The 16,668-nt window shown below is 64.4% G+C and overlaps 2 protein-coding genes across 2 annotated transcripts in view; both read right to left on the bottom strand.

The window, feature by feature from the left end:
- The window catches only part of LOC140422583 (solute carrier family 12 member 6), a 539,853-nt gene that overhangs the window by 94,260 nt on the left and 428,925 nt on the right, over window positions 1-16,668 (bottom strand). Inside the window, exon 4 of the mRNA XM_072507591.1 lies at window positions 10,877-11,045. Within this exon, the coding sequence (XP_072363692.1) occupies window positions 10,877-11,045 (169 nt within the window). The remainder of the gene's footprint in view (window positions 1-10,876; window positions 11,046-16,668) is intronic.
- mettl3 (methyltransferase like 3) overlaps window positions 16,649-16,668 on the bottom strand; it is a 73,968-nt gene continuing 73,948 nt past the window's right edge. The window contains exon 5 of the mRNA XM_072506015.1: window positions 16,649-16,664. Coding sequence (XP_072362116.1) covers window positions 16,649-16,664 — 16 coding nt within the window. The remainder of the gene's footprint in view (window positions 16,665-16,668) is intronic.

Below are 16,668 nucleotides of genomic sequence, written 5' to 3'. Positions count from 1 at the left end.
TCCCTATCCCAGTAACCTGCCCCGGCCCCAACACCCCTCCCTGTCCCAGTAACCTGCCCCGGCCCCAACACCCCTCCCTATCCCAGTAACCTGCCCCGGCCCCGACACCCCTCCCTATCCCAGTAACCTGCCCCGGCCCCAACACCCCTCCCTATCCCAGTAACCTGCTCCAACACCCCTCCCTATCCCAGTAACCTGCCCCGACACCCCTCCCTATCCCAGTAACCTGCCCCGGCCCCAACACCCCTCCCTATCCCAGTAACCTGCCCCGGCCCCAACACCCCTCCCTATCCCAGTAACCTGCCCCAGCCCCAACACCCCTCCCTATCCCAGTAACCTGCCCCGACACCCCTCCCTGTCCCAGTAACCGGCCCCGGCCCCAACACCCCTCCCTGTCCCAGTCACCTGCCCCAACACCCCTCCCTATCCCAGTAACCTGCCCCAACACCCCTCCCTATCCCAGTAACCTGCCCCGGCCCCAACACCCCTCCCTATCCCAGTAACCTGCCCCAACACCCCTCCCTATCCCAGTAACCTGCCCCGGCCCCAACACCCCTCCATATCCCAGTAACCTGCCCCAACACCCCTCCCTATCCCAGTAACCTGCCCCGACACCCCTCCCTATCCCAGTAACCTGCCCCGGCCCCGACACCCCTCCCTATCCCAGTAACCTGCCCCGGCCCCAACACCCCTCCCTATCCCAGTAACCTGCCCCGGCCCCGACACCCCTCCCTATCCCAGTAACCTGCCCCAGCCCCGACACCCCTCCCTATCCCAGTAACCTGCCCCGGCCCCAACACCCCTCCCTATCCCAGTAACCTGCCCCGGCCCCGACACCCCTCCCTATCCCAGTAACCTGCCCCAACAACCCTCCCTATCCCAGTAACCTGCCCCGGCCCCAACACCCCTCCCTATCCCAGTAACCTGCCCCGGCCCCGACACCCCTCCCTATCCCAGTAACCTGCCCCAACACCCCTCCCTATCCCAGTAACCTGCCCCGGCCCCAACACCCCTCCCTATCCCAGTAACCTGCCCCGGCCCCGACACCCCTCCCTATCCCAGTAACCTGCCCCAACACCCCTCCCTATCCCAGTAACCTGCCCCGGCCCCGACACCCCTCCCTGTCCCAGTAACCTGCCCCAACACCCCTCCCTATCCCAGTAACCTGCCCCGGCCCCAACACCCCTCCCTATCCCAGTAACCTGCCCCGGCCCCAACACCCCTCCCTATCCCAGTAACCTGCTCCAACACCCCTCCCTATCCCAGTAACCTGCCCCGGCCCCGACACCCCTCCCTATCCCAGTAACCTGCCCCGGCCCCAACACCCCTCCCTGTCCCAGTCACCTGCCCCAACACCCCTCCCTATCCCAGTAACCTGCCCCAACACCCCTCCCTATCCCAGTAACCTGCCCCGGCCACGACACCCCTCCCTGTCCCAGTAACCTGCCCCGGCCCCAACACCCCTCCCTATCCCAGTAACCTGCCCCAACACCCCTCCCTATCCCAGTAACCTGCCCCGGCCCCAACACCCCTCCATATCCCAGTAACCTGCCCCGGCCCCAACACCCCTCCCTATCCCAGTAACCTGCCCCGACACCCCTCCCTATCCCAGTAACCTGCCCCAGCCCCGACACCCCTCCCTATCCCAGTAACCTGCCCCGGCCCCGACACCCCTCCCTATCCCAGTAACCTGCCCCGGCCCCAACACCCCTCCCTATCCCAGTAACCTGCCCCGGCCCCGACACCCCTCCCTATCCCAGTAACCTGCCCCAGCCCCGACACCCCTCCCTATCCCAGTAACCTGCCCCGGCCCCAACACCCCTCCCTATCCCAGTAACCTGCCCCGGCCCCGACACCCCTCCCTATCCCAGTAACCTGCCCCAACAACCCTCCCTATCCCAGTAACCTGCCCCAGCCCCAACACCCCTCCCTATCCCAGTAACCTGCCCCAACACCCCTCCCTATCCCAGTAACCTGCCCCGGCCCCGACACCCCTTCCTATCCCAGTAACCTGCCCCGGCACCAACACCCCTCCCTATCCCAGTAACCTGCCCCAACACCCCTCCCTATCCCAGTAACCTGCCCCGGCCCCGACACCTCTCCCTATCCCAGTAACCTGCCCCAACAACCCTCCCTATCCCAGTAACCTGCCCCAACACCCCTCCCTATCCCAGTAACCTGCCCCAACAACCCTCCCTGTCCCAGTAACCTGCAGCGGCCCCAACACCCCTCCCTATCCCAGTAACCTGCCCCAGCCCCAACACCCCTCCCTATCCCAGTAACCTGCCCCGGCCCCGACACCCCTTCCTATCCCAGTAACCTGCCCCGGCCCCGACACCCCTCCCTATCCCAGTAACCTGCCCCAACACCCCTCCCTATCCCAGTAACCTGCCCCGGCACCCCTCCCTATCCCAGTAACCTGCCCCGGCCCCAACACCCCTCCCTATCCCAGTAACCTGCCCCGGCACCCCTCCCTATCCCAGTAACCTGCCCCGGCCCCGACACCCCTCCCTATCCCAGTAACCTGCCCCAACACCCCTCCCTATCCCAGTAACCTGCCCCGGCCCCGACACCCCTCCCTGTCCCAGTAACCTGCCCCGGCCCCAACACCCCTCCCTATCCCAGTAACCAGCCCCAACACCCCTCCCTATCCCAGTAACCTGCCCCAACACCCCTCCCTATCCCAGTAACCTGCCCCGGCCCCAACAACCCTCCCTGTCCCAGTAACCTGCCCCGGCCCCCCTCCCTGTCCCAGTAACCTGCCCCGGCCCCCCTCCCTGTCCCAGTAACCTGCCCCGGCCCCAACACCCCTCCCTATCCCAGTAACCTGCCCCGGCCCCAACATCCCTCCCTATCCCAGTAACCTGCCCCGGCCCCAACACCCCTCCCTATCCCAGTAACCTGCCCCGGCCCCCCTCCCTATCCCAGTAACCTGCCCCAACACCCCTCCCTGTCCCAGTAACCGGCCCCGGCCCCAACACCCCTCCCTGTCCCAGTAACCGGCCCCGGCCCCAACACCCCTCCCTATCCCAGTAACCTGCCCCGGCCCCAACAACCCTCCCTATCCCAGTAACCTGCCACAACACCCCTCCCTATCCCAGTAACCTGCCCCGGCCCCAACAACCCTCCCTGTCCCATTAACCTGCCCCGGCCCCCCTCCCTATCCCAGTAACCTGCACCGGCCCCAACACCCCTCCCTATCCCAGTAACCTGCCCCAGCCCCAACACCCCTCCCTATCCCAGTAACCTGCCCCGGCCCCAACACCCCTCCCTATCCCAGTAACCTGCCCAAGCCCCGACACCCCTCCCTGTCCCAGTAACCTGCCCCATCCCCAACACCCCTCCCTATCCCAGTAACCTGCCGCGGCCCCAACACCCCTCCCTATCCCAGTAACCTGCCCCGGCCCCGACACCCCTTCCTATCCCAGTAACCTGCCCCGGCCCCAACACCCCTCCCTGTCCCAGTAACCTGACCCAGCCCCAACAACCCTCCCTATCCCAGTAACCTGCCCCGGCCCCGACACCCCTCCCTATCCCAATAACCTGCCCCGTCCCCAACACCCCTCCCTATCCCAGTAACCTGCCCCAACACCCCTCCCTGTCCCTGTAACCTGCCCCGGCCCCGACAACCCTCCCTATCCCAGTAACCTGCCCCGGCACCCCTCCCTATCCCAGTAACCTGCCCCGGCCCCGACACCCCTCCCTATCCCAGTAACCTGCCCCGGCCCCGACACCCCTCCCTATCCCAGTAACCTGCCCCAGCCCCAACACCCCTCCCTATCCCAGTAACCTGCCCCGGCCCCAACACCCCTCCCTGTCCCAGTAACCTGCCCCAACACCCCTCCCTATCCCAGTAACCTGCCCCGGCCCCAACACCCCTCCCTATCCCAGTAACCTGCCCCAACACCCCTCCCTATCCCAGTAACCTGCCCCGGCCCCGACACCCCTCCCTGTCCCAGTAACCTGCCCCGGCCCCAACACCCCTCCCTATCCCAGCAACCTGCCCCAACACCCCTCCCTGTCCCTGTAACCTGCCCCGGCCCCGACAACCCTCCCTATCCCAGTAACCTGCCCCGGCACCCCTCCCTATCCCAGTAACCTGCCCCGGCCCCGACACCCCTCCCTATCCCAGTAACCTGCCCCGGCCCCGACACCCCTCCCTATCCCAGTAACCTGCCCCAGCCCCAACACCCCTCCCTATCCCAGTAACCTGCCCCGGCCCCAACACCCCTCCCTGTCCCAGTAACCTGCCCCAACACCCCTCCCTGTCCCAGTAACCTGCCCCAGCCCCAACACCCCTCCCTATCCCAGTAACCTGCCCCAGCCCCAACACCCCTCCCTATCCCAGTAACCTGCCCCGGCCCCAACACCCCTCCCTATCCCAGTAACCTGCCCCGGCCCCGACACCCCTCCCTATCCCAGTAACCGGCCCCGGCCCCGACACCCCTCCCTATCCCAGTAACCTGCCCCAACACCCCTCCCTGTCCCAGTAACCTGCCCCAGCCCCAACACCCCTCCCTATCCCAGTAACCTGCCCCAGCCCCAACACCCCTCCCTATCCCAGTAACCTGCCCCGGCCCCAACACCCCTCCCTATCCCAGTAACCTGCCCCGGCCCCGACACCCCTCCCTATCCCAGTAACCTGCCCCAACACCCCTCCCTAACCCAGTAACCTGCCCCGGCCCCAACACCCCTCCCTATCCCAGTAACCTGCCCCAGCCCCAACACCCCTCCCAATCCCAGTAACCTGCCCTGGCCCCAACACCCCTCCCTATCCCAGTAACCTGCCCCGGCCCCGACACCCCTCCCTATCCCAGTAACCTGCCCCGGCCCCGACACCCCTCCCTATCCCAGTAACCTGCCCCAACACCCCTCCCTATCCCAGTAACCTGCCCCGGCCCCGACACCCCTCCCTATCCCAGTAACCTGCCCCGGCCCCGACACCCCTCCCTGTCCCCGTAACCTGCCCCAGCCCCAACACCCCTCCCTATCCCAGTAACCTGCCCCGATCACAACACCCCTCCCTATCCCAGTAACCTGCCCCGATCACAACACCCCTCCCTGTCCCAGTAACCTGCCCCGGCCCCGACACCCCTCCCTATCCCAGTAACCTGTCCCAACACCCCTCCCTGTCCCAGTAACCTGCCCCGGCCCCAACACCCCTCCCTATCCCAGTAACCTGCCCCAACACCCCTCCCTGTCCCAGTAACCTGCCCCGGCCCCGACACCCCTCCCTATCCCAGTAACCTGCCCCAACACCCCTCCCTGTCCCAGTAACCTGCCCCGGCCCCAACACCCCTCCCTATCCCAGTAACCTGCCCCGGCCCCAACACCCCTCCCTATCCCAGTAACCTGCCCCAACACCCCTCCCTATCCCAGTAACCTGCCCCGATCACAACACCCCTCCCTGTCCCAGTAACCGGCCCCGGCCCCGACACCCCTCCCTATCCCAGTAACCTGCCCCAACACCCCTCCCTGTCCCAGTAACCTGCCCCGGCCCCAACACCCCTCCCTATCCCAGTAACCTGCCCCGGCCCCAACACCCCTCCCTATCCCAGTAACCTGCCCCAACACCCCTCCCTATCCCAGCAACCTGCCCCAACACCCCTCCCTATCCCAGTAACCTGCCCCGGCCCCAACACCCCTCCCTATCCCAGTAACCTGCCCCGGCCCCGACACCCCTCCCTGTCCCAGTAACCTGCCCCGGCCCCAACACCCCTCCCTATCCCAGTAACCTGCCCCGGCCCCGACACCCTTCCCTATCCCAGTAACCTGCCCCAACACCCCTCCCTATCCCAGTAACCTGCCCCGGCCCCAACACCCCTCCCTGTCCCAGTAACCTGCCCCGGCCCCAACACCCCTCCCTGTCCCAGTAACCTGCCCCGGCCCCAACACCCCTCCCTATCCCAGTAACCTGCCACAACACCCCTCCCTATCCCAGTAACCTGCCCCAGCCCCAACACCCCTCCCTATCCCAGTAACCTGCCCCAACACCCCTCCCTATCCCAGTAACCTGCCCCAGCCCCGACACCCCTCCCTGTCCCAGTAACCTGCCCCATCCCCAACACCCCTCCCTATCGCAGTAACCTGCCCCGGCCCCAACACCCCTCCCTATCCCAGTAACCTGCCCCGGCCCCAACACCCCTCCCTATCCCAGTAACCTGCCCCAGCCCCAACACCCCTCCCTATCCCAGTAACCTGCCCCGGCCCCGACACCCCTCCCTATCCCAGTAACCTGCCCCAGCCCCAACACCCCTCCCTATCCCAGTAACCTGCCCCGGCCCCAACACCCCTCCCTGTCCCAGTAACCTGCCCCAACACCCCTCCCTGTCCCAGTAACCTGCCCCAGCCCCAACACCCCTCCCTATCCCAGTAACCTGCCCCAGCCCCAACACCCCTCCCTATCCCAGTAACCTGCCCCGGCCCCAACACCCCTCCCTATCCCAGTAACCTGCCCCGGCCCCGACACCCCTCCCTATCCCAGTAACCTGCCCCAACACCCCTCCCTAACCCAGTAACCTGCCCCGGCCCCAACACCCCTCCCTATCCCAGTAACCTGCCCCGGCCCCAACACCCCTCCCTATCCCAGTAACCTGCCCCGGCCCCGACACCCCTCCCTATCCCAGTAACCTGCCCCAACACCCCTCCCTATCCCAGTAACCTGCCCCGGCCCCGACACCCCTCCCTGTCCCAGTAACCTGCCCCAGCCCCAACACCCCTCCCTATCCCAGTAACCTGCCCCGATCCCAACACCCCTCCCTGTCCCAGTAACCGGCCCCGGCCCCGACACCCCTCCCTATCCCAGTAACCTGCCCCAACACCCCTCCCTGTCCCAGTAACCTGCCCCGGCCCCAACACCCCTCCCTATCCCAGTAACCTGCCCCGGCCCCGACACCCCTCCCTATCCCAGTAACCTGCCCCAACACCCCTCCCTATCCCAGTAACCTGCCCCGACACCCCTCCCTATCCCAGCAACCTGCCCCGGCCCCAACACCCCTCCCTATCCCAGTAACCTGCCCCGGCCCCGACACCCCTCCCTATCCCAGTAACCTGCCCCGGCCCTAACACCCCTCCCTATCCCAGTAACCTGCCCCGGCCCCGACACCCTTCCCTATCCCAGTAACCTGCCCCAACACCCCTCCCTATCCCAGTAACCTGCCCCGGCCCCAACACCCCTCCCTGTCCCAGTAACCTGCCCCGGCCCCAACACCCCTCCCTGTCCCAGTAACCTGCCCCGGCCCCAACACCCCTCCCTATCCCAGTAACCTGCCCCAACACCCCTCCCTATCCCAGTAACCTGCCCCGGCCCCGACACCCCTCCCTGTCCCAGTAACCTGCCCCGGCCCCAACACCCCTCCCTATCCCAGCAACCTGCCCCAACACCCCTCCCTATCCCAGTAACCTGCCCCGGCCCCGACACCCCTCCCTGTCCCAGTAACCTGCCCCGACACCCCTCCCTATCCCAGTAACCTGCCCCGGCCCCGACACCCCTCCCTGTCCCAGTAACCTGCCCCGGCCCCGACACCCCTCCCTATCCCAGTAACCTGCCCCGGCCCCGACACCCCTCCCTATCCCAGTAACCTGCCCCGGCCCCGACACCCCTCCCTATCCCAGTAACCTGCCCCGGCCCCGACACCCCTCCCTATCCCAGTAACCTGCCCCGGCCCCAACACCCCTCCCTATCCCAGTAACCTGCCCCGGCCCCGACAACCCTCCCTATCCCAGTAACCTGCCCCGGCCCCAACACCCCTCCCTATCCCAGTAACCTGCCCCGGCCCCGACACCCCTCCCTATCCCAGTAACCTGCCCCGACACCCCTCCCTGTCCCAGTAACCTGCCCCGGCCCCAACACCCCTCCCTGTCCCAGTAACCTGCCCCGGCCCCAACACCCCTCCCTATCCCAGTAACCTGCCCCGGCCCCGACACCCCTCCCTATCCCAGCAACCTGCCCCAACACCCCTCCCTATCCCAGTAACCTGCCCCGACACCCCTCCCTATCCCAGTAACCTGCCCCGACACCCCTCCCTATCCCAGTAACCTGCCCCGGCCCCAACACCCCTCCCTATCCCAGTAACCTGCCCCGGCCCCGACACCCCTCCCTATCCCAGTAACCTGCCCCGGCCCCAACACCCCTCCCTATCCCAGTAACCTGCCCCGGCCCCGACACCCCTCCCTATCCCAGTAACCTGCCCCGACACCCCTCCCTGTCCCAGTAACCTGCCCCGGCCCCAACACCCCTCCCTGTCCCAGTAACCTGCCCCGGCCCCAACACCCCTCCCTATCCCAGTAACCTGCCCCGGCCCCGACACCCCTCCCTATCCCAGCAACCTGCCCCAACACCCCTCCCTATCCCAGTAACCTGCCCCGACACCCCTCCCTATCCCAGTAACCTGCCCCGACACCCCTCCCTATCCCAGTAACCTGCCCCGGCCCCAACACCCCTCCCTATCCTAGTAACCTGCCCCAACCCCGACACCCCTCCCTATCCCAGTAACCTGCCCCGGCCCCGACACCCCTCCCTATCCCAGTAACCTGCCCCGGCCCCGACACCCCTCCCTATCCCAGTAACCTGCCCCGGCCCCGACACCCCTCCCTATCCCAGTAACCTGCCCCGGCCCCAACACCCCTCCCTATCTCAGTAACCTGCCCCGGCCCCAACACCCCTCCCTATCCCAGTAACCTGCCCCGACACCCCTCCCTATCCCAGTAACCTGCCCCAACACCCCTCCCTATCCCAGTAACCTGCCCCAGCCCCGACACCCCTCCCCATCCCAGTAACCTGCCCCGAACCCGACACTCCTCCCTATCCCAGTAACCTGCCCCGACACCCCTCCCTATCCCAGTAACCTGCCCCAACCCCAACACCCCTCCCTATCCCAGTAACCTGCCCCAACACCCCTCCCTATCCCAGTAACCTGCCCCGGCCCCGACACCCCTCCCTATCCCAGTAACCTCCCCCAACACCCCTCCCTATCCCAGTAACCTGCCCCGACACCCCTCCCTATCCCAGTAACCTGCCCCGGCCCCGACACCCCTCCCTATCCCAGTAACCTGCCCCGGCCCCAACAATCCTCCCCATCTCTGTAACCTCCTCAAACCCCCTCCAACCCTCCCTATCTCTGTAACCGTGTCCAGTCCCTACAACCCTCCCTATCTCTGTAACCTCCGCCAGCTCCTACAACCCTCCCTATCTCTGTAACCTCCTCCAGCCCTGACACCCCTCCCTATCTCTGTAACCTCCTCCAGTCCCCTACACCCCTCCCTATCTCTGTAACCTCCGCCAGCTCCTACAACCCTCCCTATCTTTGTAACCTCCTCCAGCCCCTACAACCCTGCCTATCTCTGTAACCTCCTCCAGTCTCTACAACCCTCCCTATCTCAATAACATCCTCCAGCCCCCTACAACCCTCCCTATCTCTGTAACCTCATCCAGCCACCTACACCCCTCCCTATCTCTGTAACCTCCTCCAGCCCCTACAACCCTCCCTATCTCTGTAACCTCCTCCAGCCCCTACAACCCTCCCTATCTCTGTAACCTCCTCCAGCCCCTACACCCCTCCCTATCTCTGTAACCTCCTCCAGCCCCTACAACCCTCCCTATCTCTGTAACCTCCTCCAGTCCCCCTACAACCCTCCCTATCTCTGTAACCTCCTCCAGCCCCTACAACGCTCCCTATCTCTGTAACCTCATCCAGCCACCTACACCCCTCCCTATCTCTGTAACCTCCTCCAGCCCCGACACCCCTCCCTATCCCTGTAACCTCCTCCTGTCCCCCTACGCCCCTCCCTATCTCAGTAACCTCCTCCTGTCCCCCTACACCCCTCCCTCTCTCAGTGACCTCCGCCAGCTCCTCCGACACCCCTCCCTCTCTCAGTAACCTCCGCCAGCCCCGACAACCCTCCGTATCTCTGTAAACTCCCCCAGCCCCGACAACCCTCCCTATCTCTGTAACCTCCTCCAGCCCCGACACCCCTCCCTATCCCTGTAACCTCCTCCTGTCCCCCTACGCCCCTCCCTATCTCAGTAACCTCCTCCTGTCCCCCTACACCCCTCCCTCTCTCAGTGACCTCCGCCAGCTCCTCCGACACCCCTTCCTCTCTCAGTAACCTCCGCCAGCCCCGACAACCCTCCGTATCTCTGTAAACTCCCCCAGCCCCGACACCCCTCCCTATCTCTGTAACCTCCTCCAGCCCCGACACCCCTCCCTATCTCAGTAAGCTCCTCCAGCCCCCCGACACCCCTCCCTCTCTCAGTAACCTCCGCCAGCTCCTCCGACACCCCTCCCGATCTCTGTAACCTCCTCCAGCCCCGACACCCCTCCCTCTCTCAGTAACCTCCTCCAGCCCCTACACCCCTCCCTCTCTCAGTAACCTCCTCCAGCCCCGACAACCCTCCCTATCTCAGTAACCTCCTCCAGCCCCCTACCCCCCTGCCTATCTCTGTAACCTCCTCCAGTCTCTACAACCCTCCCTATCCCTGTAACCTCCTCCAGCCCCGACACCCCTCCCGATCTCTGTAACCTCCGCCAGCCCCGACAACCCTCCCTATCTCTGTAAACTCCCCCAGCCCCGACAACCCTCCCTATCTCTGTAAACTCCCCCAGCCCCGACAACCCTCCCTATCTCTGTAACCTCCTCCAGCCCCGACACCCCTCCCGATCTCTGTAACCTCCTCCAGCCCCGACACCCCTCCCTCTCTCAGTAACCTCCTCCAGCCCCGACACCCCTCCCGATCTCTGTAACCTCCTCCAGCCCCTACAACGCTCCCGATCTCTGTAACCTCCTCCAGCCCCGACACCCCTCCCGATCTCTGTAACCTCCTCCAGCCCCGACACCCCTCCCTATCTCAGTAACCTCCGCCAGCTCCTCCGAGTACCTGCTCAGCAGCCAGAGCTTCTCCGTAGTTTTCCAGGAAGTTCCCGGTCAGGACCGAGCCCACGATGGTCAGGCCCTTGCCCGCCTTCAGTTGCGAGGCGAAGGTGAGCAGGCGTGGATACTTCACGTGGAGATCCTCGTCCAACTTTAACAGGACCAGCAGCTGGGGCCTGGAGGGTAGAGGAGGGGGGCAGTGTTACTGAGGGAGGGGGGGCAGTGTTACTGAGGGAGGGGGGGGCAGTGTTACTGAGGGAGGGGTGTTACTGAGGGAGGGGGTGCAGTGTTACTGAGGGAGGGGGGCAGTGTTACTGAGGGAGGGGGGGCAGTGTTACTGAGGGAGGGGTGTTACTGAGGGAGGGGGGGGGCAGTGTTACTGAGGGAGGGGTGTTACTGAGGGAGGGGGGGGCAGTGTTACTGAGGGAGGGGGGCAGTGTTACTGAGGGAGGGGAGCAGTGTTACTGAGGGAGGGGTGTTACTGAGGGAGGGGGGGGCAGTGTTACTGAGGGAGGGGGGGGCAGTGTTACTGAGGGAGGGGTGTTACTGAGGGAGGGGGGGGCAGTGTTACTGAGGGAGGGGGGCAGTGTTACTGAGGGAGGGGGGCAGTGTTACTGAGGGAGGGGTGTTACTGAGGGAGGGGGGGGCAGTGTTACTGAGGGAGGGGGGGGCAGTGTTACTGAGGGAGGGGTGTTACTGAGGGAGGGGGTGCAGTGTTACTGAGGGAGGGGGGCAGTGTTACTGAGGGAGGGGTGTTACTGAGGGAGGGGGGGGCAGTGTTACTGAGGGAGGGGGGCAGTGTTACTGAGGGAGGGGGGCAGTGTTACTGAGGGAGGGGGTGTTACTGAGGGAGGGGGTGTTACTGAGGGAGGGGGGTTACTGAGGGAGGGGGGGGCAGTGTTACTGAGGGGGGGGCAGTGTTAGTGAGGGAGGGGGGGGCAGTGTTACTGAGGGAGGGGGCAGTGTTACTGAGGGAGGCAGTGTTACTGAGGGAGGCAGTGTTACTGAGGGAGGGGGGTTACTGAGGGAGGGGGGGGCAGTGTTACTGAGGGAGGCAGTGTTACTGAGGGAGGGGGTGTTACTGAGGGAGGGGGGGGCAGTGTTACTGAGGGAGGGGGGCAGTGTTACTGAGGGAGGGGTGCAGTGTTACTGAGGGAGGCAGTGTTACTGAGGGAGGGGGTGTTACTGAGGGAGGGGTGTTACTGAGGGAGGGGGGGGGCAGTGTTACTGAGGGAGGGGGGGGCAGTGTTACTGAGGGAGGGGGGGGCAGTGTTACTGAGGGAGGGGTGTTACTGAGGGAGGGGGTGCAGTGTTACTGAGGGAGGGGGGCAGTGTTACTGAGGGAGGGGTGTTACTGAGGGAGGGGGGGGGCAGTGTTACTGAGGGAGGGGGGCAGTGTTACTGAGGGAGGGGGGCAGTGTTACTGAGGGAGGGGGTGTTACCGAGGGAGGGGGTGTTACTGAGGGAGGGGGGTTACTGAGGGAGGGGGGTTACTGAGGGAGGGGGGGGCAGTGTTACTGAGGGGGGGGCAGTGTTACTGAGGGAGGGGGGGGCAGTGTTACTGAGGGAGGGGGGCAGTGTTACTGAGGGAGGCAGTGTTACTGAGGGAGGGGGGTTACTGAGGGAGGGGGGGGCAGTGTTACTGAGGGAGGCAGTGTTACTGAGGGAGGGGGTGTTACTGAGGGAGGGGGTGTTACTGAGGGAGGGGGGGGCAGTGTTACTGAGGGAGGGGGGCAGTGTTACTGAGGGAGGGGTGCAGTGTTACTGAGGGAGGCAGTGTTACTGAGGGAGGGGGTGTTACTGAGGGAGGGGTGTTACTGAGGGAGGGGGCAGTGTTACTGAGGGAGGCAGTGTTACTGAGGGAGGGGGTGTTACTGAGGGAGGGGGGTTACTGAGGGAGGGGGGGGCAGTGTTACTGAGGGAGGGGGGCAGTGTTACTGAGGGAGGGGGGGCAGTGTTACTGAGGGAGGGGGTGTTACTGAGGGGGGGCAGTGTTACTGAGGGAGGGGGTGCAGTGTTACTGAGGGAGGGGGTGTTACTGAGGGGGGGCAGTGTTACTGAGGGAGGGGGTGTTACTGAGGGAGGCAGTGTTACTGAGGGAGGGGGGTTACTGAGGGAGGGGGGGGCAGTGTTACTGAGGGAGGCAGTGTTACTGAGGGAGGGGGGGCAGTGTTACTGAGGGAGGGGGTGCAGTGTTACTGAGGGAGGGGGTGTTACTGAGGGAGGGGGTGTTACTGAGGGAGGGGGGGCAGTGTTACTGAGGGAGGGGGTGTTACTGAGGGAGGCAGTGTTACTGAGGGAGGGGGGTTACTGAGGGAGGGGGGTTACTGAGGGAGGGGGGGGCAGTGTTACTGAGGGAGGCAGTGTTACTGAGGGAGGGGGGGCAGTGTTACTGAGGGAGGGGGGGCAGTGTTACTGAGGGAGGGGGGGGCAGTGTTACTGAGGGAGGGGTGTTACTGAGGGAGGGGGTGCAGTGTTACTGAGGGAGGGGGGCAGTGTTACTGAGGGAGGGGGGGCAGTGTTACTGAGGGAGGGGTGTTACTGAGGGAGGGGGGGGCAGTGTTACTGAGGGAGGGGTGTTACTGAGGGAGGGGGGGGGCAGTGTTACTGAGGGAGGGGGGCAGTGTTACTGAGGGAGGGGAGCAGTGTTACTGAGGGAGGGGTGTTACTGAGGGAGGGGGGGGCAGTGTTACTGAGGGAGGGGGGGGCAGTGTTACTGAGGGAGGGGTGTTACTGAGGGAGGGGGGGGCAGTGTTACTGAGGGAGGGGGGCAGTGTTACTGAGGGAGGGGGGCAGTGTTACTGAGGGAGGGGTGTTACTGAGGGAGGGGGGGGCAGTGTTACTGAGGGAGGGGGGGGCAGTGTTACTGAGGGAGGGGTGTTACTGAGGGAGGGGGTGCAGTGTTACTGAGGGAGGGGGGCAGTGTTACTGAGGGAGGGGTGTTACTGAGGGAGGGGGGGGCAGTGTTACTGAGGGAGGGGGGCAGTGTTACTGAGGGAGGGGGGCAGTGTTACTGAGGGAGGGGGTGTTACTGAGGGAGGGGGTGTTACTGAGGGAGGGGGGTTACTGAGGGAGGGGGGGGCAGTGTTACTGAGGGGGGGGGCAGTGTTAGTGAGGGAGGGGGGGGCAGTGTTACTGAGGGAGGGGGCAGTGTTACTGAGGGAGGCAGTGTTACTGAGGGAGGCAGTGTTACTGAGGGAGGGGGGTTACTGAGGGAGGGGGGGGCAGTGTTACTGAGGGAGGCAGTGTTACTGAGGGAGGGGGTGTTACTGAGGGAGGGGGGGGCAGTGTTACTGAGGGAGGGGGGCAGTGTTACTGAGGGAGGGGTGCAGTGTTACTGAGGGAGGCAGTGTTACTGAGGGAGGGGGTGTTACTGAGGGAGGGGTGTTACTGAGGGAGGGGGGGGCAGTGTTACTGAGGGAGGGGGGGGCAGTGTTACTGAGGGAGGGGTGTTACTGAGGGAGGGGGGGGCAGTGTTACTGAGGGAGGGGGGCAGTGTTACTGAGGGAGGGGGGCAGTGTTACTGAGGGAGGGGGTGTTACCGAGGGAGGGGGTGTTACTGAGGGAGGGGGGTTACTGAGGGAGGGGGGGGGCAGTGTTACTGAGGGGGGGGGCAGTGTTACTGAGGGAGGGGGGGGCAGTGTTACTGAGGGAGGGGGGCAGTGTTACTGAGGGAGGCAGTGTTACTGAGGGAGGCAGTGTTACTGAGGGAGGGGGGTTACTGAGGGAGGGGGGGGCAGTGTTACTGAGGGAGGCAGTGTTACTGAGGGAGGGGGTGTTACTGAGGGAGGGGGTGTTACTGAGGGAGGGGGGGGCAGTGTTACTGAGGGAGGGGGGCAGTGTTACTGAGGGAGGGGTGCAGTGTTACTGAGGGAGGCAGTGTTACTGAGGGAGGGGGTGTTACTGAGGGAGGGGTGTTACTGAGGGAGGGGGCAGTGTTACTGAGGGAGGCAGTGTTACTGAGGGAGGGGGTGTTACTGAGGGAGGGGGGTTACTGAGGGAGGGGGGGGCAGTGTTACTGAGGGAGGGGGGCAGTGTTACTGAGGGAGGGGGGGCAGTGTTACTGAGGGAGGGGGTGTTACTGAGGGGGGGGCAGTGTTACTGAGGGAGGGGGTGCAGTGTTACTGAGGGAGGGGGGGGTGTTACTGAGGGGGGGCAGTGTTACTGAGGGAGGGGGTGTTACTGAGGGAGGCAGTGTTACTGAGGGAGGGGGGTTACTGAGGGAGGGGGGGGGCAGTGTTACTGAGGGAGGCAGTGTTACTGAGGGGAGGGGGGGCAGTGTTACTGAGGGAGGGGGGTGCAGTGTTACTGAGGGAGGGGGTGTTACTGAGGGAGGGGGTGTTACTGAGGGAGGGGGGGGGGGGCAGTGTTACTGAGGGAGGGGGTGTTACTGAGGGAGGCAGTGTTACTGAGGGAGGGGGGTTACTGAGGGAGGGGGGGTTACTGAGGGAGGGGGGGCAGTGTTACTGAGGGAGGCAGTGTTACTGAGGGAGGGGGGGCAGTGTTACTGAGGGAGGGGGGGCAGTGTTACTGAGGGAGGGGGCAGTGTTACTGCGGGAGGGGGTGTTACTGCGGGAGGGGGGGGTTACTGAGGGAGGGGGGGTTACTGAGGGAGGGGGGTAGTGTTACTGAGGGAGGGGGCAGTGTTACTGAGGGAGGGGGTGTTACTGAGGGAGGGAGGGGGTGTTACTGAGGGAGGGGGGGCAGTGTTACTGAGGGGGGGGCAGTGTTACTGAGGGAGGGGGGCAGTGTTACTGAGGGAGGGGGGGCGGTGTTACTGAGGGAGGGAGGGGGTGTTACTGAGGGAGGGGGGCAGTGTTACTGAGGGAGGGGGCAGTGTTACTGAGGAGGGGGTGCAGTGTTACTGAGGGAGGGGGGGCAGTGTTACTGAGGGAGGGGGGGGCAGTGTTACTGAGGGAGGGGGTGTTACTGAGGGAGGGGGGGGGCAGTGTTACTGAGGGAGGGGGGTTACTGAGGGAGGGGGGCAGTGTTACTGAGAGGGGGGCAGTGTTACTGAGGGGGGGGCAGTGTTACTGAGGAGGGGGGGCAGTGTTACTGAGGGGAGGGGGTGTTACTGAGGGAGGGGGGGGGCAGTGTTACTGAGGGAGGGGGGGTTACTGAGGGGGGGGGGTTACTGAGGGAGGGGGGGGCAGTGTTACTGAGGGAGGGGGTGTTACTGAGGGAGGGGGGGCAGTGTTTACTGAGGGAGGGGGGTGTTACTGAGGGAGGGGGGCAGTGTTACTGAGGGAGGAGGGCATCTCTAACCCTCTCTCTCTCTAACCCTCTCTCTCTCTCTCTCTGTCTAACCCTCTCTCTCTCTAACCCTCTCTCTCTCGCCCTCTTCTCTATCTCTAACCCTCTCTGTCTAACCCCCTCTCCCTCTGTAACCCTCTCTCTCTCTCTAACCCTCTCTCTCTGTCTAACCCTCTCTCTCCCTCTAACCCTCTCGCCCTCTCTAACCCCCTCTCTCTCTCTCTAACCCTCTCTCTCTCTCTCTAGCCCTCTCTCTCTCGCCCTCTCTCTATCTCTAACCCTCTCTGTCTAACCCCCTCTCTCTGTCTAACCCTCTCTCTCTGTCTAACCCTCTCTCTCTAACCCTCTCTCTCTCTAACTCTCTCTCTGTCTAACCCTCTCTCTCTGTCTAACCCTCTCTCTCTGTCTAACCCTCTCTCTCTGTCTAACCCTCTCTCTCGCTCTAACCCTCTCTCTCCCTAACCCCTCCCTCTCTAACCCTCTCTCTCCTCGCTCTAATCCTCTGTCTCTCTAACCCACTCTCTCTCTAACCCACCACTGACCTTA

This window comes from Scyliorhinus torazame, chromosome 5, assembly GCF_047496885.1.
Source record: "Scyliorhinus torazame isolate Kashiwa2021f chromosome 5, sScyTor2.1, whole genome shotgun sequence".
NCBI classification, from domain to species: Eukaryota; Metazoa; Chordata; class Chondrichthyes; order Carcharhiniformes; family Scyliorhinidae; genus Scyliorhinus; species Scyliorhinus torazame.
This window is presented reverse-complemented; position numbering and strand designations above follow the sequence as displayed.